The sequence below is a fragment of the Haliotis rubra genome, unplaced genomic scaffold, assembly GCF_003918875.1.
Source record: "Haliotis rubra isolate DU_JTF1 unplaced genomic scaffold, ASM391887v1 Scf844, whole genome shotgun sequence".
NCBI classification, from domain to species: Eukaryota; Metazoa; Mollusca; class Gastropoda; order Lepetellida; family Haliotidae; genus Haliotis; species Haliotis rubra.
The window spans coordinates 52,867-75,954 of record NW_025767573.1 but is presented as its reverse complement, the minus strand read 5'-3'; the positions used below and the strand labels follow the sequence as shown (position 1 = coordinate 75,954).

The 23,088-nt window shown below is 40.1% G+C and overlaps 1 protein-coding gene and 2 long non-coding RNA genes across 3 annotated transcripts; 2 read left to right on the top strand and 1 right to left on the bottom strand.

Annotated features, from left to right (window-relative positions):
- Positions 1–1,517: 1,517 nt before the first annotated feature.
- Positions 1,518–4,891, top strand: LOC124262548. The gene is made up of 4 exons (XM_046697054.1): positions 1,518–1,871; positions 3,071–3,241; positions 3,762–3,941; positions 4,506–4,891. The coding sequence occupies exons 1-4, from the start codon at positions 1,688–1,690 to the stop codon at positions 4,652–4,654; spliced, it is 684 nt and encodes a 227-aa protein (XP_046553010.1). The 5' UTR covers positions 1,518–1,687; the 3' UTR covers positions 4,655–4,891.
- A 4,284-nt stretch (positions 4,892–9,175) lies between these two features.
- On the bottom strand, positions 9,176–18,841 carry LOC124262551. Its single transcript, XR_006894629.1, has 4 exons — positions 18,744–18,841; positions 18,379–18,473; positions 15,723–15,874; positions 9,176–9,203 (listed from the first exon to the last, which is right to left on the bottom strand). It is a non-coding gene; the product is annotated as an uncharacterized LOC124262551 (long non-coding RNA).
- LOC124262552 lies at positions 17,294–19,267 on the top strand. The gene is made up of 3 exons (XR_006894630.1): positions 17,294–17,449; positions 18,719–19,032; positions 19,175–19,267. It is a non-coding gene; the product is annotated as an uncharacterized LOC124262552 (long non-coding RNA).
- Positions 19,268–23,088: the final 3,821 nt, after the last annotated feature.

Sequence of the window (23,088 nt, the reverse complement as noted above, 5' to 3'; positions counted from 1 at the left end):
TGGTAAGAGGTGACTAACGGGATCGGGTTTTCAGGCTCGGTGACTTGTTTGACATGTCATCGATTCCCAATTGCGCAGATCGATCCTCATGTTGTTGATCACTGGATTGTCGGGTCCAGACTCGATTATTTTCAGACCGCCGCCATATAGCTGGAATATTGCTGAGTGCGGCGTAAAAATCATATCACTCACTCACTTAGACACTCACTCACTCTCGAAATGATCGAGTCTGACAATCCGGTGGCTAACATCATGCTAAGATGATATGCAAGTCAGCAAAACACGACCACTCGAACCATTGGGGCTGTTAGTGATGTGTTTGGGTGAGTTTGAGTGGGGTGGAGCGATGAGAGGAGGGAGTTTAGTACCAATTCACATCTGAGTGAGTGCGTGAGTGAGTTTGCTTTTACGCCGCTTTTAGCAATATTCCAGCGGGGACATCAGAAATTGGCTTCATCCATATGGAGAATCGAACCCGGGTCTTTGGCGTGATGAACGACTGCTTTAGCCACCAGGCTACTCTACCGCCCCCAACTCACATCTAATCCACACGGGATGGTGGAGAAGAGGATATGAGGTTATAGCTGGCTACTGACCCCGGAGCAAGGACAGTAGTGACTGAGTATAGTTGTACGCCGCTTTTAGCAATATTCCAGCAATATCACGTCGGGGGACACCAGAAATGGGCTTCATGCATTGTACCCATGTGGGGAATCGAACCCAAGTCTCCGGCGTGACGAGCGAACGCTTTAATCACTAGGCGACCCCCCGAACCTCGATGGATAGCAAATATGTGCTATAACTATATATATTTCATAATTGTAATCAATCTCTGTTATATATATTTCAATTCATCAAGAATTTCAAATACGACAGTTTCAATATACATGAAGCAAGCGAGAGTCTAATTGTGTTACACTTAAATTGTTTGCTGGATCTCTGAATATTTTGTCTTCAACAAATATGAGTGGTCTTTTAGGCGCTTTAGGTTTAGCTGTATAAAATAACGAAATTCATATAAAGCTGTTATTTTGTAACAACATGACGACTAAGATAATTGATAATTTATTGAGACAAAATGTATTCAGTATATACGAATACCAGGGAGGTAGTATGGATGTTCGAATGTTTCTCTCCAGAAGGTTAAGCTGGATGTTTAAATGGAAATATGTTTGTCTTTTTTATGCGATTTTCTGTAACCAAGTTCGCCTTCGAGCAGATGAGAATAGCTAAAGACTGTACCTAATCATAGGTAGTTAAGTCAAGGTTTACAACACATACAAGGTTTTACTCACGTATGGCCGGTGTTTCCAGCTTGAGGCTGCCTTAAACATATACGTGTATTAAAACTTTACCACACCTTTATACAACTCAACGGTCTGTTGATAAATGACTTTGTCGTTTATCAGCGGATGAATGACGGACATGAATGGACTAAAACTGGATATGGCTCATCGGGACTTTCAGATGCCGTGTAGCTATAAATAGCTCAGCGGAAAATACGCAGCTACTTTCGTTTTTTGACAAAGGGTTTTCCAGGGTAATGTTGGGCGGGTAAAGAAGTAACTTGTAGTCTTGACACGTACATGCATAGATACGGACCCTGACTGCTACGAGTTGACCAGGGACAGCGGTGTGTCGGATACGGCAGTGTTTCGAGTTGAACGTTCTTGTGTACATTATCGCCATGATAAGCCTCATTGTGTACTCCGCGTTACTGGTTGAGTCTGGCCTTGCTACCCCGCTACAACGGGTATGTCCATCTGGTCAGTACCTGGACCAAGGGAAAGGCACGTGTGAACACTGTGAACAAATATGTGTACACGCTGCGATACAGCAGACAACAGACCTGTGTCTCAGACATTGTCCAGGTAAGATTATGTAGCCAATATCCTGTCTATCTATCTGTCTATCCCCCTGTCTATCGTTCGCGTCGGAGTCAAAAAGTAAGAACTGTTCGGCTCGTAGTCAGTATAGTGTGTAAGGTGTCCGTGTTAACTTACAGCATGGGATGTTAGTTGGGTAGCGATATAACCAGCATTAATCCGGACTAGTACCTTAAACTTCAGTATTCCTCACACCATGTGGTAATGTACTACAAATATTAAAAGTTAAGATTTTGTGAACAGATTTTATTCGATTAATTATTAAAGGATATATATATATCGCAAATATCCACGTAACTAGTACATGCTCAAGGCGCTGGTATTAATGAATTAATCGGAACAGAACCATACCGCCAATTGAGTCATGCGTAACGGGTGAAATGAGAAATGTTCAACGCCGAAGCCAGTTATATTCAAGCTATAGAGGTGAGTGAGTGAGTGAGTATGGTTTTACGTGCCGCTTTTAGCAATATTCCACCAATATCATGACGGGGGGACACCAGAACCAGCTGTATAATGGTCATGTGATTAATTGAGTTTGGTCAGGACAAACCAATGTCTGAAAGCATGAGCAAGAACCAACACCACTGGACCACTACTAACTGCCTAACCATCAAGCCCTGTTGGCAAGACAGGGGCCATGGGTCACCCTTTTGTTGAAGGCGGCGCAATTCGCTGAGTAGAATTACGTCTCATGGACCTCTTGAATCACCAAACCTGTGTCTAGGTTTGTCCGCTCCATACCTGCGCTCTTTAGTTTCACCGAAGTAGTAAGGGCGGTGGGGTAGCCTAGTGGTTAAAGCGTTTGCTCGTCACGCAGAAGACCTGGGTTCGATTCACCACATGGGTACAATGAGTGAAGCCCATTTCTGGTATCGCCGCCGTGATATTGCTGGAATATTGCTAAAAGTAGCGTAAAATCAAACTCCCTAACACTCACTCACTGAAGTAGTAAAACTGTAACTCGTTATGATATAACTGGAATACTGATCAAAACGGCGCTAAACCCAACTCACTCAACTCAAGGTCAGGCTATGTAAGTGGATGACGCGATATTACCATGATGGAAAACACTCACAACCTCTCTTGTGTGTATATCAAAGAATGGAAGATGTTATAGTGATCTAATCATAAGGTTTAGGCATTGCGATAATTTCTTAAATGACCTCTTTATTTCAATGCAGGTTTCATGTTCCAAGGGCTCAAATGGGAGCAAACAGTGAGTGTTAAGGACCATACAGAGTTATGCCCCCCTCACACATATCTGGACAAGGTCATATTACGGTGTGAACCATGCGCGGACATCTGTACGACAGACCATGAAATAAGTGGCGCATGCGCACAGATGTGTCCAGGTGATGTATAATTCGTTTAAAACAAGGTTCTTTGAACACAATAGCTTTAACTATTTTTACAACTAGGTATATAACAGGTTAAATGCAGTAACTTGTTTTAATTATGTTCTGTGGATGTCTTTTAGATAGATAGTGTCGACGTGGTGCATACATTTAGATAACATGTTGCAAAGGCGTGTTTGTCCTCGTATAGTCATTATTTGTACATCGTATTCAGCAATTCCTTTTTTTCGTCCAGGAATATAGAACAAAATGTCCCCGCACAAAATTCTATTATTTTCGCTGTAAGACCGTGTAACTCTCATTCTGGTGTCTCCTTTTATTAATGGCGTCGTGTGTCACGCGTTGAAGGGGACATAATTGACGACATGGTGCCAAGTTGTGGTCTCGGTTTTTAAACGGTGTAATTACGCCTACTTGGTGCCATGTCTGATTTGTAGCGATCCATTCACATGATTTTCACATATTTTTCCTGTTTTAAAGCCTGAATTTATATTCTACATGTTTTCTTCTATTTCAGATTTCTCCAAACCAAAAAGCAAATTCCCTTTTGTCCAGCTGCTGTGGGCGGTGTCTGTCGCCCTGGGGATCGTCTTACTGGCCATGTTATCCATGATCACTTTCCGGCTCTGTTCTGGGCGGTGTCGACATGGTGGTAGAGAAGATGCTTTAATACAACCAGTCTGCAATGGAACACCGTGTATGTCCCTAACACCCTTTACAATTTTTGGTACTTAATTTAATCTGAGTGCTGCACAGTGTATCTTTCCATAGTAACAAGACTCAGCTGAATTAGTTTGATAACTTTCTACTGATGTGAAACTGACGAATGTTTATACGTTACTTTAAATATTAACAGTTAAAAAATGGATCACGGAAGTGTTGGTACGAACCCTTAAAATGATTATTTGCAGGTGGTATATATACTATTCAACTGTTTGTTCATCTATTATCCTGATTGTTTCTGCATTGCCTGCGGACTTCAGTCTAGTTCCCAGGGTTGACCTGAACCCTTTGGGAAATAGCTGTGACAAAGGCTGCTATGCGCAACCATGCACATTCACAGCGGATATCCTCATCTCTAAGTACATATGTAACATGACACTGTCGCCGTCTAAATATAGCGACACGTCACTGGGTCTGGCACGTGGAGAATGATGTGGATACACATTAGCTCACAATCACCTTATAAGGAAGAATGTGAAATTGATCTTAAAGGTGTATTCAATAAAAAGATTGCCTTATATGAGCTTTCTTCTTTCAGATATAAAAATTAAAGGTGCAGCTCAGAAACCAGAGCAGAGTGTTGAGCGGTGGCTGACCTACTTAGATGCTGATGATCTGCAAGAAGACTGTCATAGTAACCATAGTAACAGGAGCTCCATTCTAGACCACAGAGAAGAGCCCAGATGATCGGGAAGGGCTATATGATAACCATCTGTTGTATATTATATGGTTCCAGTATCGCCAGTGGTGTTTGCGTGACATGTTGGACTTTATGCTACTTTTATGCTACCATACTTTGCACTTAAGGCTTTTGCCTGTGGTGTTCAATATATTGAAGACATACATTTAACCTGGTCTCTAAGGGTTTGTTAATCGTGTATAAATCTTGTATAAGTTTGAAATAAACTTGTCCAAACAATTCAATCTGAAGATAGTGATATATCTATAAACTATACTTCCTATCAACAGTTTAGACTCACTTGTGTGCCATAGCCACTTACTTCAGGCAACTGTTCTTTACTAAATTTTGAAAAATGTTCCATCCTGTTTAAAGGTATTGTTTACATATGCACTGATGTATAGTAAAACAAATTCGTAAAACGTTGAAAGAGTTCAGTAAATGATAAAAATCAGTGAAAATTGGCGAATACTTTACAAAACTTTACATCAAAACGCAGCTGTTCACATGCACGATATTTGCACATGCTTTTCAGCAATTTGATGCATGATCCTCGTGTAATTCATCTGCATAAATATATATACTGTATAGTTGTATGTATTGCGTGACGGTGACGTTTCATATGCCCTGTGTGAATCTGCCGACATACAAGGGCAGCGTTGCTGGGTTTCCCTAAATGACTTGCTGAAATTATAAAGGAGTGGAATGATTTCCGTCTTATCTGCTTGTAATACATTATTTAAGGAGCCACTGACTCACTAAAAGAAAGTTTTGTGCACTGATTTACACATTTGTGTGAATAAGTAATGATTTTGTCATTTGTGAAATTGATTTTGTACGGATACTGTGCTGTAACAAATTGTCATTTGAACTACATTTGTATTTTCAAAATGCACGTTCACCTGGAATGCTATAATGAAGTTTGAGGTGGCCAATTGGCCATGTTGGTAGGTGTTACTTCATGACACAAGGCCTTCATTTATTCGTTAGTTAAGATTGAATAGTTGTGATTTGTTCAGATTAATATGAACTAATAAAAGATTAGTTGATAATTATTATAGTTAACTTATAACGTGAAGAAAATTATTTTTATATGAATATATACTGTAAGAAATGTAGGACACTACACTCGGGATAATATGTACATAATGTCTAGCAATGAAGTGATTTAGGCACCAAGAATATTTCCGAAGAAGTGAAGCTTCCAAACAAGCCATTGTGGCACTTACAAAGTATACGTCCTCGAACACGGGTGGTTATTTCGGAAATACAAATGATTTGTTGACTTAATCCTTCAGCAGGGGAATCTAATATGTTTGTTTAACCCATCTGCACCGTTTAATGCTGCTGCCAAACTCCATCTCCTGCTGCTACTTAAGAGGTGTCTACATTAATGGACATTCATCGGACTGATTGGTAATACATGCCTTTCCATAGCGATTCACAAAATAGATAATTATGCTCTGTGTGCTTTAGCAAATGTAAGACTGTTGAAACAAATCTGTCTTCAGCTGATATTTGAAAGAGGAAGCAGTGGGAGCAGATTTTTCGTATGGACGCCCTTTTTGATGCGCTCCATGAGATAATCTTTGGGTGAAAGTACATATTTGAACACGGGAAGCCCAGCAGAGATGCTGTTATAGTGATTGTAGAGTCCGTTGTTGAGAGTAAATCGGGCAGAAACCACTTCAGTGTGACGTATTGGACTATTTGCTAACACGGAACTTTGCAATACAGGCTTTTACCAGTATGCGTCAATATATTGAAAATATACAGTTAAAGTGTCTTTTTCCATTTTTACAAAAATATTTAGTCTTTTTAAAACAAGCAACAAAAAATCAAAACAATTGTTGAAACTAGCAATTTTATTTAACCTCAAGTGATTTGCAACAACACACACGGAAGCCATACTGGATTTACCCAACAGCCTTGGTAATGACTTCATAAAGCACTGGAAATATGTCCTCCTTTCTTCCTATTGTACTTTATAGAAGTAGTTATTGTGCACACAACTGGGAACGTGTGGGGTTCACATTGTTCAATATATACACACATTCAATACTCCAGAGTCAAAGTAATACCGCAACGATAGTTTACGAGTTATTAATGTATTCATGACATTTGGTCATGAGATTTATAATTAGTTACAATTGAGGGATTTAGTTAGTTTTACGCTGCCTTTAGCAGTAATCCAGCAATAGGACACCAGAATTGTGCTTCACACATTGTACCCATGTGGGTGAATAGAACCCTGGTATTTGGAATGACGAGCACACGCTTTAACCACTAGACTACCCCACCGGTCATTTACGACTGAGACACCACTGTGGTAAATTCAACTTGGAAATGCACGTACATCCGGAATTCTGCAAATACAAAGGATGTGTAGGTGGTTTTATAGAGGTAGTACCCATACATTCCTATGAGGTATGGCTGAGATTTCTGTCCAGCATACCCTGGCTCAGACACTTCACCTCACAGACAAATAGCACCCCTCTTCCCCCATCTTACCCCAAACTTAACACGGTAACGCTTGATAAAAGTCTGAATGGGTTATTACATTCGTTATCAACATCGCCTTCCACCATAAAACATATTGAAAGCTTTTCTGAGGTCTTTTAAGTTACCTCAAACAATTTCAGAGCAACAGTGTCACACTGTGAATTCATAGCGACTGTTCTTTAAAGTGAAATGTCTACACAATGGCTAAAGCTGGCTACTCGACATAACTCTTAAGGGACATTGTTTGATATTACTCTAACAAAGTGAAAGTTGACAGCTGGAATATTGAAGCCATGACTTTAATCAAACAGTCTTTGAGGAGAATATTTTATCACTGTTAATCCTTATGCATATATCTGCATGTGAAATGGATGAAGGGTCTCACTGACCTCCTTTATATCTAGTTTAGGCACCCGTGAAGATCCGGGTTAGAATTGATCTTCAGTAACCCAGTAAGAGGCGACAAACGGGATCGGGTTGTCAGGTTTGCTGACTTGGTGGACACATGTCATCGAATCTCAATTGCGTAGATCGATGCTCATGCTGTTGATCACTGGATTGTCTGTTCCAGACTCGATTATTTACAGACCGCCGCCATACAGCTGGAATATTGCTGAGTGCAGCGTCAAGCTAAACTCACTCACTCACTCCTGTTAAAGTGGGTAAAGAGTTTAAGGAAATTGGCTATGGAATTTGAAAGTTCTTAATCGATGTTGGATCATCGATATAACTGAAGATTAGGCTATACACTTGGCTACATTACCTTCCGAGAGAAGAGGGTGAAATAAGTAAACGTGGGTATGCACTATGCCAAAATTGTACACCGTCATAAATGAGGACCCACTGTCCCGTAACAATAACGAACACTTACGCATTAAATGGCGATATGATGGTATTACAGATAAACCGTATGCGATGTTTTCTAAATATGCATCCCCGAAATTAGTCCACGATTCATCTGAAAAGTTATAGAAATGACAAATGAAGGCCGGTGAATTTACGCCGCTTTACAACAGAAGCACTGCAGGGTGACGTTCACACATTGTAGCACATGGGGATATCCATTTGAGCAAAGACATCCCCACTGCCCTAATATGAGGTGACAAAACGGCGACACAATGATTTCCGACCTGGGGTTTTCCGATCAGGAAGAGCAACACGTAGAGACGACAGTGACGTTTCGATATCCATTTGAGTAAAGACAGCCACTGATGAGGTCAGGATGACCGGTTCACCGGTTCATTAAAATTGTTTGTGATCATAGGTTAATGTATCATGATCTGAATGCATCTAGTATACTCAGGTTCAGTACTGAATGGCCGGAGGAATCTTAAAAATAAAACGTCAACAAAAGCGTTCATCAACACTTTGAATACTGGCTAAATGTAAGTTGTATAGTCTGGTAACAGGAACGTGTGCCACTGCCGGCTGTGGTCATTGTAGTATTCAACATATATGTTTATATCTACGTAAAGTAGAAATTTAGTGCTTTAAGGGTTGAGTTCCACTCCGGGATTCCGGGATTCGGACCCACACTATCAGTGAGTGAGTGAGTTTAGTTTTACGCCGCACTCAGCAATATTCCAGCTATATGGCGGCGGTCTGTAAATAATCGAGTCTGACCAGACAAACCAGTGATCAACATCATGAACATCGATATGCGCAATTGGGAACCGATGACATGTGTCAACCAAGTCACCGAGCCTGAAAACCCGATCCCGTTAGTCGCCTCTTACGACAAGCATGGGTTACAGAAGATCAATATTCTAACCCGGACCTTCACGGGTACTATCAGAGTCAGACACATCATTGCCAACACCTAACATCATACCTAACCCACTCAGTCACCGTGGCTTCCACAAAAATGGAAGTCGGACATCCGGTAGTGTAGATGCTCATTGATCTGCGCAATTGGCAATCATTTCGAGACCGCCTTCTTGGAGTGCGTTGTCAAACCACAAACCTATAATTGTAGATGATGTATTTACAAATGAGTGTCGTGGACATGAAACATTGTTCCCTTGTATGTTCCAGAGATCAATAGTCGCTAAGCATCTGTTACATGACAACACAACTACATCGTTATATGTGAAAACAAGCTTAGATTCAGATTCAGATTAATTTTTATTCAGTATTTCGGGCCTAAAGACCTATAGTACAAATACACTTGCTACAATTAAATGCACGTGGTGGCGGTGACATTTCTTGCATTGAAGACATGTTTTAAATAAATTGCAATTGTTTTGATAATGTCAATATTTTTAGAATTTAACAGACTGGACAATATTTGTTTATCTCTTACAGGTGCTGATATAAATGATAAATACTTACTTCGTAAATCTGAATACTTGGTTCACACAAATATTACATGACATTCACTTTCCATATTACCTGTATTACAAGGTTTACAGATGGACTCATTTACATCACTGAAAGCACTATTGGGCTTACGTAATTGGTGAATTCTAAAATCATGAAAGCCATTTCATGAACGCCCGTATTAACTATTTGTCTTGTAGATTCATAATATAAAACTCCGGTTGTAGCAAAGATTTATGAGAAGAATAGCGTTCTAAAAAACTTGAATTATTTATAGACATAGACCATTCTTGGAAGAAAATGTCCTGAAGACGTTGCTTAAAAACATATAAAAAATTACATTCATTTCCAACCTTTTGTGAAATTCACACATGAGAAAATCCAGTCGAAAAAAGTAACTGTCTAGCCTCTGATGCCCAATTAAGCTTGCCAATATCATCTTGTAGCTTTAGGAAAATATAACTTTGCCTAGGGTACCTATAAGAATCCAATTTTAATAATTTCAGCCAAAATTGTATTACTCTTAATCTGGTGAGTACAAATATATTGCAACGCCCACTTTCAGCCTTATTTGAAGCATACTTTCCCAAATTTAGGAAGCATTTAAAATATGATGCATGAACCTTTTCTATACAGTGAAAATACTTAGTTCCCCAAATTTCGGACCCATATAAATGAATCAGTACTAAAATCTTACAATCAAAGATGGTACAAGCAGTTTTGAAAGAATAAAATTATTTCAGTTCCAATACAACAAAAACATCGCTTTTCCGACGCCAAAATGTTGATATCACTGGCACAGAGCATGGTCCATACGTTATACATTTTGTAACAAGTGCTGCCACTGGAAAATGTTATAATTAGCTGTACGGTTCATTATATAAAATATTATTGACAACCCTTGAAACAGGAACGACAGTAAAGAGAAACAAATAAAAAATGTATTATGAGGTAGAATGAATAATTATTTATGAATAGGAAAAATGCTACTTTCCAGTCGGAGACTACAATGAACTCTGATATGTGCACAACACACGCAGGTCGTATTCATGTCATAGATCAGTAGATGTATAATATCATGTATTCTCCACTGTTCTGATAATGTACATAAAGCATACATGTAAGTGTGGTCAGAAAACCAACTGACTGAAGGATTCATACTAGTCCTGGTTTAGCGTCTCTTGTTTCTCCTAATGATTTTGAATCATTAGTGTAAAAACAGCTACGTACATCATGAGGTAGGTTGGAAGATGGCACGCAAGAGATGTAATTGAATGAGGTACATACATGGACCTTGTCAACAACGTTGATTGCATAGAATATCTGTTCTCAGTTTGAATGATATCCCTTGTATATTTACCATTGACTTACCGAGGTATTTCAGTGTAAACTGTAGCTTTGAGGGATGATGACTACATGTTGTTGAATAAGGTAACTGGTTACCCAACCCTGATTCTTTCAAAATGTTATCGGTTTGTACACATATTAGATTAAGGCTCATGTTTACATTGATGATGTCTACAGTATGCCTTTGATGTAATTCAAACATTATGAGTCTTGCGGTTAGTCGATAAGATCACGGAGGACAAAACAAAAGGCTACTATGAAAATGTCCTAGAACAGGCAAATACGTAATTGCCAACCGTTATCAATTGGGAATCGATGACATGTGTCAATCAAGCCACCGAACCTGAAAACCCGATCCCGTTAGTCGCCTCTTACGACAAGCATGGGTTAGGAGGAAAATCAAAGTAATTGTAATTTAATTAATTACATTTCAAAGTAATTGAACCCATGTCTGTTGCCAACAACTGTGTTCCCATCAATGAGGATATGTTTCTTTAAGCCTATGAGTGTAACTCAAGCTCCAGGTATACGGAGTGAGTGAGTGAGTTAATATTTAACGTCACATCGGCAATATTTCAGCCATATCGTGACGAAGGTATACGGACGATGTATTATCGTTCAATAATCAATGTATCCCACCATCATATCATAGGTGCATCAAATATAAGTCATGCCACGCAAATAAGCACTGAACGCGAACAGAAATGGTTTAACCTCCACACGATTCGATCCGATCCGACCAGACAAAAGAGGGCGCAGTAAACGCAACAACAACAACAAAGGCAGCAGTGACGTTCAACTTGTAGCACAGATATCCGTTTGAGTAAAGACAGCCACTGATGAGGTCAGGATGATTCCCACCTGGGGTAAGGCACTTTTCGTTTAGTTGACCGGTTCATTTAATATTGTTTGTGATCATATGTGAATGTATCATGATCTGAATGCATCTAGTATACTCAGGTTCAGTACTGAATGGCCGGAGGAATCTTAAAATAAAACGTCAACAAAGCGTTCATCAACACTTGGAATACTGGCTAAATGTAAGTTGTATAGTCTGGTAACAGGAACATGTGCCACTGCCGGCTGTGGCCATTGTAGTATTCACCATATATGTTTATATCTACGTAAAGTAGAAATTTAGTACTTTAAGGGTTGAGTTCCACTCCGGGATTCCGGGATTCGGACCCACACTATCAGTGAGTGAGTGAGTTTAGTTTTACGCCGCACTCAGCAATATTCCAGCTATATGGCGGCGGTTTGTAAATAATCGAGTCTGGACCAGACAAACCAGTGATCAACATCATGAGCATCGATCTGCGCAATTGGGAATCGATGACATGTGTCAACCAAGTCACCGAGCCTGAAAACCCGATCCCGTTAGTCGCCTCTTACGACAAGCATGGGTTACTGAAGATCAATATTCTAACCCGGACCTTCACGGGTACTATCAGAGTCAGACACATCATTGCCAGCACCTAACATCATACCTAACCCACTCAGTCACCGTGGCTTCCACAAACATGGCAGTCAGACATCCGGTAGTGTAGATCGCGTACTTTATGTATGAATGCACAGTGCCATTTACAAATTGGTCAAATGCAGCTTTTGTTATATTTGGATTACACTATGCACTAAAATACAGCTTCTAGTACTGTCTGCACTATATACTATCGAAATTCATGGTAAGGAAATCGCCAAACGTTACCCAGTCCCAATTCACAGAGCAAACAAACACACACTCACAAAACACACATCTACACACACACGTACACATAGATACTCACATATAGATACATACACACACACACACACACACACACACACACACACATTTATACAGATATATAAACACACAGTTATACCGACACATAGAAACACAACACACACATGCAGATACACACACATGCAGATACACACACTCACACAAACACAAACATACAAAAACTTCCATATAATTGTATGATTGGAAAGCTGACCTTATTGGATTAGTAGCGATTAAAATATTATCGCCACGATTTTTCAAACACTGATTCACTCGACGATAGATGCTGCGTCTCCCCACTGAGGCTTGAAGGGAGTCAGTTACAGTTTCTTACAGCGCCTGGTTAGGTTCAGACAACGTGGTCGGTGGGCTATGCCGATGACGAAAGACGTCCTCCTATTATGTCACAGGTGTGTTGAAAGTCAAAGGGAAAAAAGGTTTTGGCCATGGTATTCTATGAATACGAGACAACCAGCGACAATGACCTGATGGCATACTTCGATGATGCTTGTTGGTAATATATTTGTAATGGCGGCACAACACGTGGCATGGTGATGAGCCCTGTAGATGTCTAATCGCCGAACTTGTAATGCGTACTCCAACAAGTCTGGTGAACTTTGATAGCAATATGCTCGCCGTTTGATGTCGATTTCGTACAGCCTGGTTTTGGATCAATCGATACCCTGAACATGTTCGATCGTCACCAGTTCGGGGTTGTACCTGGTACCTGTTTCACTGTCTGCTGATCACAGAGTGTGAAACTTGGAAATCAAGATAAATCAGAACAGTATGGTAATACTAGAAATATATGTTTATGGACAGGCACAAACGTTTTTTGTGTAGACTGTTTGTGGCCAGCAAATATGTTTTTTTCTCATATTTATGTTTCATGATCCCCTACAGCTGAAGATTAACATACAATCCTCAGAATCTCAAATACACTAATTAACCCATGATCAATCTTACAGATTCGCGTGAGTGTTGTGCCATCAGGGCGTTAGCTGCAGGGGATACTCCCAGCTGTGTCTGTGTTTGCAACACCCGCATCCTCTGCTCCATCATTGACACATGGTACTGGTCCAGCTTGATGACATTCATCTTTTGGGGATGCTGTTCTTTCTCCTATGCGTCAGGAAGGCTGTAGTCCCCACCTTCAACCGGAATGGTCCCAACGTCCCCAACCCGATCCAGGAACAGCGTAAGTGTAAAGCAAATACATGTATGATCATGTATGTTTGTCACGTGCATTCCTGTTAACTCATAGAAGCAAATACTTATTTTCAACGTAGTAATTAACAGAAAATATATCGATACATAAACAATTAAATCGCGGCACATCTAATTGTAAAAATGAGGTGAAATGCGGCAAGATTATTGTACTTGAACAGCAGCAATGCTGCCACGGGGACGGTTGATAGAAACACGGTGTGAGAAGTAAGCCTTACGTTTAGAAAAGTGAAAGGGTAATTATAACTGGTTCTGAAATAATTAGTCCCTGAATAGAATCAGATGAAAACACAAAAGATTTTTCGATCTGAAGGATATTCTTTATTCTTTTCAGACGTGATCCCCGAGGTCCACGGGGAGTTGTTGTGCAGCTAGACTGTAGATGTCCTCCAATACCACGACTTCCGATGAATACATCTGAAAACGTACAGACAAATGTGTTAGAATACAAACTGCATTAAACAACGTCCAACTAGTGTATATGTAGTTACACATTGGCTTCCATTGGTTAGATATATTTCTCTTATAATTTACGCGACTCTATAAACAATTTCAATAACTGTAATGGTATACACAATTATCGTAGTATAAAACAAATATTTTGTCGATATAAATGATTTTCATCTTTAAAATGTTATCATGTCTCATTTGTGCTACTGTCGTTTCATATAGCTTTCCATATTTGTGTTCGCTTTCAAATCTTTTCGTCAAATCTTTTATATAGTCAATAACGTGACCATCTCATCCTGTAGCATTGAAGCGCACGGTTCCCTGGGGATGGGATGTCTTGCCTAAATGTACCATATATTCTACGCCATATAGGATCAAATATTCTTTAAGTAAAGTTATGGACAATTACCTTGGTGGAAGTATGTGACGTTACAGAATCTCGATGCAATTCAATCTCTTTCTAAGTCTATTCATGTTTAAGGTCGCATTAAACAACATACATTAACTGCTAGATCAAATAGCTTGGCATTAGTGACATATCAAACATTGATACATATAGCCTAATATATTATTTTCACATAGGAAGACATCGGCCAAAACCATTCATCTACTTTTTGATTGACTCTAAAATCCAGAGATATGCCCGTTCTTCTTATTGTACTGAATTCCAAAGTTCCATACAGATCCGTACAAAATCAGTCAGAAAATATTTAGACAAGACACAGACATCCCTATTGCCAACAACTGTGTTCCCATCAGTGAGGATCTGTTTCTTTAAGCCTATGAGTGTCACTCAAGCTCCAGGTATACGGACGATGTATTATCGTTCAATAATCAATGTATCCCACCATCGTATCATAGGTGTATCAAATATAAGTCATGCCACGCAAATAAGCACTGAACGCGAACAGAAATGGTTTACTGATACAGTTTTAAATTACTAAAGGGATACTTAAAATTTCATACTGTACGGCTTTTCATACACGCCATCAAACTGTAAAATACTATGACATTCGTGCACAAGATTCAGTAACTATACATCATAAGGAATGAATGAAGGGTTTGATCGAATTATTTCATATTTTATCACTTGCGTATATACCAGATACCAACGGAAACAGCTCAGCAGTTCCTGAATGGACACTGTATAAAGTTATAAGCTACATACAAATCTGATCATATTGGACTTATCTCCCTTTGACTAAGACGCACTTCGGCTCTCGTTGCGCCTTCTCATTGTGTGGGTACATGTCACATACCCTACATTCATATAAGCCAACATTCCCATGCAGTAGTGACGGAGGACAAGGCAAAGAAACATATTTCTTTAATTTGTTATTTTAATTTCTTTAATTTAAGTTAATCATCCCGAGTTAAAATTGGTCTTCAACAACCCATGCTAGTACGAGGCGCTAAATCGAGTAGCCATGCTTTACACATGGTCCAAACCCGATGAATATGCTGTTGACAGACCGCCGCCATATTACAGACCGCCGCTGGAATCATGTTGAGTATTGCTATACAACAAACCAAACGGCCTTGCCCGAGGAGAGAGACATTGAATCGTTCGTACAATCTCCATGGTAACCTCTCCCGTCTGTTCAGCATGGTTGGCATGCGTCTGGAAATCAAAACAAACCTGTTCACACAAAAAATATATAATAACATTTAATGAAAAGGAACCCAGAGGCGTTCTTAATTCTCAGAAATTGTGGAAATCTAGACTTGCCACATTTTCTAGACTTGCACGGGCTTTCTTGGATGTAATTGTTTCAGGTTCTGTATGACAGACAAGGTCTATTAAGATTGCGGACATTTTAGCAATGTTAATATTGTTCTACAGGAAGATTTAGACGTTAAATCTTGAGGGTAAATTATTTACAAACATTTCTTATGTGTACTTATATCCTGTTCACACTCCTTACTGCAGACCCGTCAGTGGAAATCCGGGTTAGAATTGGTCTTCAGCATCCCATGCTCGTCGTAAAGGTAACAACATAAGAAATAAAAATAAATGTTTTCACTAATTATGTAATTTTCATGAACTCTTGAAGTTCGGATCACCTATGAATAGTGACATATTATATAATGCAAATCGAGTCGCTTTGCTAAGAAAACATTAAATAAATATAGATGAAGAAAGATTTGGTTTTAGTTTGGTTTATTGTTTTACGCCGCTCTCAGCTATATTCCAGCTGTATGGCGGCGGTCTGTAAATAATCAAGTCTGGACCAGACAATCCAGTGATCAACATCATGACCATCGATCTACGCAAATGGGAAACGATGACATGTACCAACCAGGTCAGCGAGCCTGACCACCCGATCCCATTAGTCGACTCTTACGACAAGCATGGGTTACAGAAGACCAATTCTAACCCGAATTTTCACAGGTAAGAATACTGAATAAATGTATCGCTTTAGAAGGTAATACATTTAAATTGAAAGCATTATGCTTGATGTATATCGTGTGTATATGCAGAAACATGCTTTTAAAATAATTTGGACAATGTATGTATTTGAAACAATGAAGAATTTCTTTTAAAATAGATGAAAGATGAAGAATGAACAAATACTCGTTCACCAGTTTGTTTTTTCACGTCAGGGCATAATTTTCTACAGCGGCTGGGAAAATTGGGATAAGAATAGTTCATATTTCCCATCTCTTTTGTCAATAGAGGTTAACCAACCCTGCAGTGACGGCAACTGACAGTATCGAGTCTTGTGTACACATATTCCTCTTTTAGATACACTATACATGCCAATATATAATCTTCGTGCTCATAAAAATATCAGACATCTCTTTTTACCTTCATTGATTGTCTAGGGACGAGCCTTGAGTGACGAGATTAACCTTAGCTTCCGGTTCAGTCCGGATACATTTTACACTGCCTATGACGAGCTTCATTCGCCAGCAGTCGAAGCACACACTCAGACCTGGACGCACGGTGTCGCTCAATGTGTAGTGCAAACTCTATAGGAATGCTTGTTTGTATTGTTGAGATTATCAAGGCTATGAAGATGTGTACGAATTGTGATTATGATGCTGCTGGATATTATGCTGTCACACTGTTTCTCTGTGTGTGGCCCGAACCAGTTTTTCGACGTGGACTCTCACATGTGTGACTTCTGTGATGTGATCTGTGACCACCCAGAACTACAAGATACACTCGTCAAGTGTCAGACATATTGTCCAGGTGAGATTTGAGCTTTAATTTGCTTTACAGTTTACTTGCATGTCATTAATATTCTTATAACTGCTTCTCTTAACAGAGGTAGGACATTCGATAGGCCTACACTCGTATTATGGGTTTTCGGACATTTAAGAAACGTTCGTTGTTATCTTTCTTGCCACATGAATTACTATAAAACATCTCAATAACGCATACAGATAACTTCACCGTAATCACAAGCCAGCATTCAAGAATTTACAATGTCTGTGTGACACAGCACCCCTCATATAGTCCAAGCAAGCACTGCCGTCCGGAAACCTATATGGTGATATACGTGACTATACCTATCTTAAGCTTCCATTATAATACTATTTTGTATCACTATCTTCATGTTAATCTTCATGTTGTATAATTTGAGATCGAGTTCAACTCTGAAACCGTATTTTGTACCAGACCGTTTACTTGACTTCCGATGTTTTGCAAAGCATTATGTTAAACCAGGGCCTGGTCATAGACACTACTGCCTTCTCGGTTGTTGATTCTTATAGCGTGTCACACTGACCCGGTTAAGACGGTTAAGCTGTAAGTGTACCAATCAGCTGACATATACTTCCGCGTGTTGGTTTTATCAATGACTTATGTTTGGCCCAGGTTAATCTTGTTCGTACAATCGACGGACTAGTCACATGGCGCGGCGTTTGTCATACAAGATTAATATTTGTTATTGCAACATTCTGGTGTTATTCAACACTGAGAACCGTGTTGTAATGTGTAACTCGTGGATATAGCTTTCATGTTGTCTCCAGAACTGATGAGTGAGTGGGTTAGGTTTTACGCCGCTTTTAGCAATATTCAAGCAATATCACGGCTTTACACATTGTACTCATGTGGGGAATCGAACCCCGGCCTTCGGCGTGACGAGTGAACGCCCCTTAAAACTGATAAACACTCACATCCTCTCATTCGCTTGCTCTCTATTAGGGCGCAGGTGTTGCCGAAGACTTTTCATACGGCACAGACTCCGCCTTAAAAGCTTCCTCAGTCAACTCTGAGAACAAGAAAGGTTTCTTCGATAATTTCGCACGGATGTAACGATTTACATGTATTTAACCATGTACACAGAGGTACTCACAACCTTTTCATTCGGCCTAGTTAGTATTTGTATATCCATGGTGTAAGTACTTCATATTATTTCACTGTATTTATATTATATGTATGTAGTTTAGTAAAGAACGCCATGGATTTTGTTCCAGGGTGTAAGACACCATTTTAGAGTTTGATTTTTTACTGCAGCTTTCTTACCAACGTCGAAACCTACCACAACATCGGCTACTGGGACACCGTCCCGCGTCGTCGATACGTCTACGTCAGCACCTTTGCCAGAAGGACACCTTCCCACCTCACACGTTGTCCTGATAGCACTAGGCTCCATGATAGTGTTGGTCGCTGCTCTAGGGATACTGGGGATCTTATTTGGAGACAGGCTTTACAAGATGATGCAAGCAGTACTCCCCGCAAGGACGTCGACGGTGAACCTGTGAAGTATCCTATACAGGAAGTTGGCGCTTGGAACCATAACACCACAAACACAGTTCCAGTTCCCACGGGTAGTTGCAAAAAAACATTAAACGCTCAACTATCTTTTTCTTTAGTATGACTTATCAATACTTGGATATAGTTTCCCCGAATTATGATAACTGCTAAACTATATTATACATGGTGACATCTGATGTTTTGTTTTTCTTCCAGATCTGCTTATTCCAACTGTTCTTGTGGCTGACTAATGAAATATACCCTTGTCAGGAAGACATTGTTTGTGCTTCGACTTTTAATAATTTCATGTGTGCTTTAGCAAATGTAAGACTGTTGAAACAAATCTGTCTTCAGCTGATATTTGAAAGAAGAAACAGTGGGAGCAGATATTTCGTATGGACGCCCTTTCTGATGCTTCATGAGATAATCTTTGGGTGAAAGTACATATTTGAACACGGGAAGCCCAGCAGAGATGCTGTTATTGTGATTGTAGAGTCCGTTGTTGAGAGTAAATCGGGCAGAAACCACTTCAGCGTGACGTATTGGACTATTTGCTAACATGGAACTTTGCAATACAGGCTTTTACCAGTATGCGTCAATATATTGAAAATATACAGTTTAAGTGTCTTTTCCAATTTTTACAAAAATATTTAGTCTTTTTAAAACAAGCAACAAAAAATCAAAACAATTGTTGAAACTAGCAATTTTATTTAACCTCAAGTGATTTGCAACAACACACACCGAAGCCATGGTGGATTTACCCAACAGACTCGGTAATGACTTTATAAAGCACTAGAAATAGGTCCTCCTTTCTTCCTATTATACTTTATATAAGTTTATATATAGTTATTGTGCACACAACTGGGAACGTGTGGGGTTCACATTGTTCAGTATATACACACATTCAATACGCCAGAGTCAAAGTAATAGTGCAACAATAGTTTACGAGTTATTAATGTATTCATGACATTTGGTCATGACATTTATAATTATTTACAATTGAGGGGGTTAGTTAGTTTCACGCCGACTTTAGCAGTAATCCAGCAATAGGACACCAGAATTGTGCTTCACACATTGTACCCATGTGGGGAATAGAACCCTGGTATTTGGAATGACGAGCACAACGCTTTAACCACTGGACTACCCCACCGGTCATTTACGACTGAGACACCACTGAGGTAAATTCAACTTGCAAATGCACGTACATCCGGAATTCTGCAAATACAAAGGATGTGTAGGTGGTATTATAGAGGTAGTACCCATACATTCCTATGAGGTATGGCTGAGATTTCTGTCCAGCATACCCTGGCTCAGACACTTCACCTCAAAGACAAATAGCCCCCAACCCCACCCCCACCCCCACCACCACCCTCCCCATCTTACCCCAAACATATCATGGTAACGCTTGATAAAAGTCTGAATGGGTTATTAATTCGTTATCAATTTCGCCTTCCACCATAAAACATTTTGAAAGCTTTTTTCTGAGGTCTTTAAGTAACCTCAAACAATTTCAGAGCAACAGTGGCACACTGTGAATTCATAGCGACTGTTTCTTTAAAGTGAAATGTCTACACAATGGCTAAAGCTGGCTACTCGACATTACTCTTAAGGGACATTGTTTGATATTACTCTAACAAAGTGAAAGTTGACAGCTGGAAAATTGAAGCCATGACTTTTCTCATACAGTCTTTGGGGAGAATATTTTATCACTGTTAATCCTCATGCATATATCTGCATGTGAAATGGATGAAGGGTCTCACTGGCCTCCGATATTTCTAGTTTAGGCACCCGTGAAGATCCGGGTTAGAATTGATCTTCAGTAACCCAGTAAGAGGCGACTATCGGGATCGGGTTGTCAGGTTTGCTGACTTGGTTGACACATGTCATCGTATCTCAATTGCGTAGATCGATGCTCATGCTGTTGATCACTGTTTTGTCTTTTCCAGACTCGATTGTTTACAGACAGCCGCCATACAGCTGGAATATTGCTGAGTGCGGCGTAAAGCTAAACCCACTCACTCACTCCATTTCAAGTGGGTAAAAGAGTTTAAGGAAATTGGCTATGGAATTTGAAAGTTCTTAATCGATATTGGATCATCGATATAACTGAAGATTAGGTTATACACTTGGCTACATTACCTTGTTTAGACTTCCGAGAGAAGTGGGTGAAATAAGTAAACGTGGGTATGTACAGAATATGTCTTACTCCAACATTGAACACACGTCATAAATGAGGACCTCAATAGTGACTCGTCACTCTGGCTCAATGCCAATATCCGATCCGAACACTTACTGTGCGCATTAAATGGCGATATGATGGTATCATGACAGATAAACCGTATGCGGAGCACATGTTTGTCTAAATATGCATCCCGAAATTAGTCCACTCATTCATCTGAAAAGTTATAAAAATGAAAACAAATGAAAGATTCACTGCGGGTAATGGTGAGTGGAGTGAGTTGGGATTTACGCCGCTTTTAGCAAACTTCCAACAATATCACTGCAGGGCACACCAAAAATGGGCTTAACACATTGTACCCATATGGGGAATAGAACCCGGGTCTTCGGCGTGACGAGCGAACGCTTTGACCACTAGGCTACCCGACCTCCCCACTGCCCCTAATACCGTACGGAGGTAATACATGACAAACGTCGACACAAGCGTAACGCAATCCGATCCGATCCGACATGACAAGAGACGGCGGGGATTTCCCATCAGCAACGAAGACCAACACGTAGAGAGGACAAGAGACGGCGGGGCATACCTCACAACAGCAACAGAGGCAGCAGTGACGTCCAACGTGTAGCAGAGATATCCATTTGAGTAAAGACAGCCACTGATGAGGTCAGGATGATTCCCACCTGGGGTAAGGCACTTTTCGTTTAGTTGACCGGTTCATTTAATATTGTTTGTGATCATATGTGAATGTATCATGATCTGAATGCATCTAGTATACTCAGGTTCAGTACTGAATGGCCGGAGGAATCTTAAAAATAAAACGTCAACAAAAGCGTTCATCAATTCTTTGAATACTGGCGAAATGTAAGTTGTATAGTCTGGTAACAGGAACGTGTGCCACTGTGCCACTGCCGGACCAGACAAACCAGTGATCAACATCATGAGCATCGATCTTCGCATGATGTTAGCCATGATGTTAGCCACCGGATTGTCAGACTCGATCATTTCGAGAGTGAGTGAGTGTCTAAGTGAGTGAGTGATATGATTTTTACGCCGCACTCAGCAATATTCCAGCTATATGGCGGCGGTCTGAAAATAATCGAGTCTGGACCCGACAATCCAGTGATCAACAACATGAGGATCGATCTGCGCAATTGGGAATCGATGACATGTGTCAACCAAGTCACCGAGCCTGAAAACCCGATCCCGTTAGTCGCCTCTTACGACAAGCGTGGGTTACAGAAGATCGATATTCTAACCCGGACCTTCACGGGTACTATCAGAGTCAGACACATCATTGCCAGCACCTAACATCATACCTAACCTATTCAGCCACCGTGGCTTCCACAAAAATGGCAGTCAGACGTCTGGTAGTGTAGATCGCGTACTTTATGTATGAATGCACACTGCACAGTGCCATTTACAAATTTGTCAAATGCAACTTTTATTATATTTTAGATTACACTATGCATTAAAGTACAGATTCTAGTACTGTCTGCACTATATACTATCGAAATTCATGGTAAAGAAATCGCCATACATTACCCAGCCCCAGTACACAGTTCACACACACACATGCTTCCGGGATCCGATCCGACTTAAACCACAATGGGTCATGTATTCTGTGCACGTGACCCATTCAATGTCCAGCTGTGAGAAGTTAAACATTGTATCGGCAATGATATCATCCTGAAACATTAATGCTCTGTATAGACATGACAGTACACCTGATATAACATGTATAGAAAGGGCTCATCAGAGTGTAAAGACATACTGCTGCCCAGTTTCTCTGAGAAAAATATTTTGTCGACTTCCGTATAATTGTATGATTGGAAAGCTGACCTTATTGGATTAGTAGCGATTAAAATATTCTCGCCACGATTTTTCAAACACTGATTCACTCGACGATAGATGCTGCGTCTCCACTGACTGAGGCTTGAAGGAGTCAGTT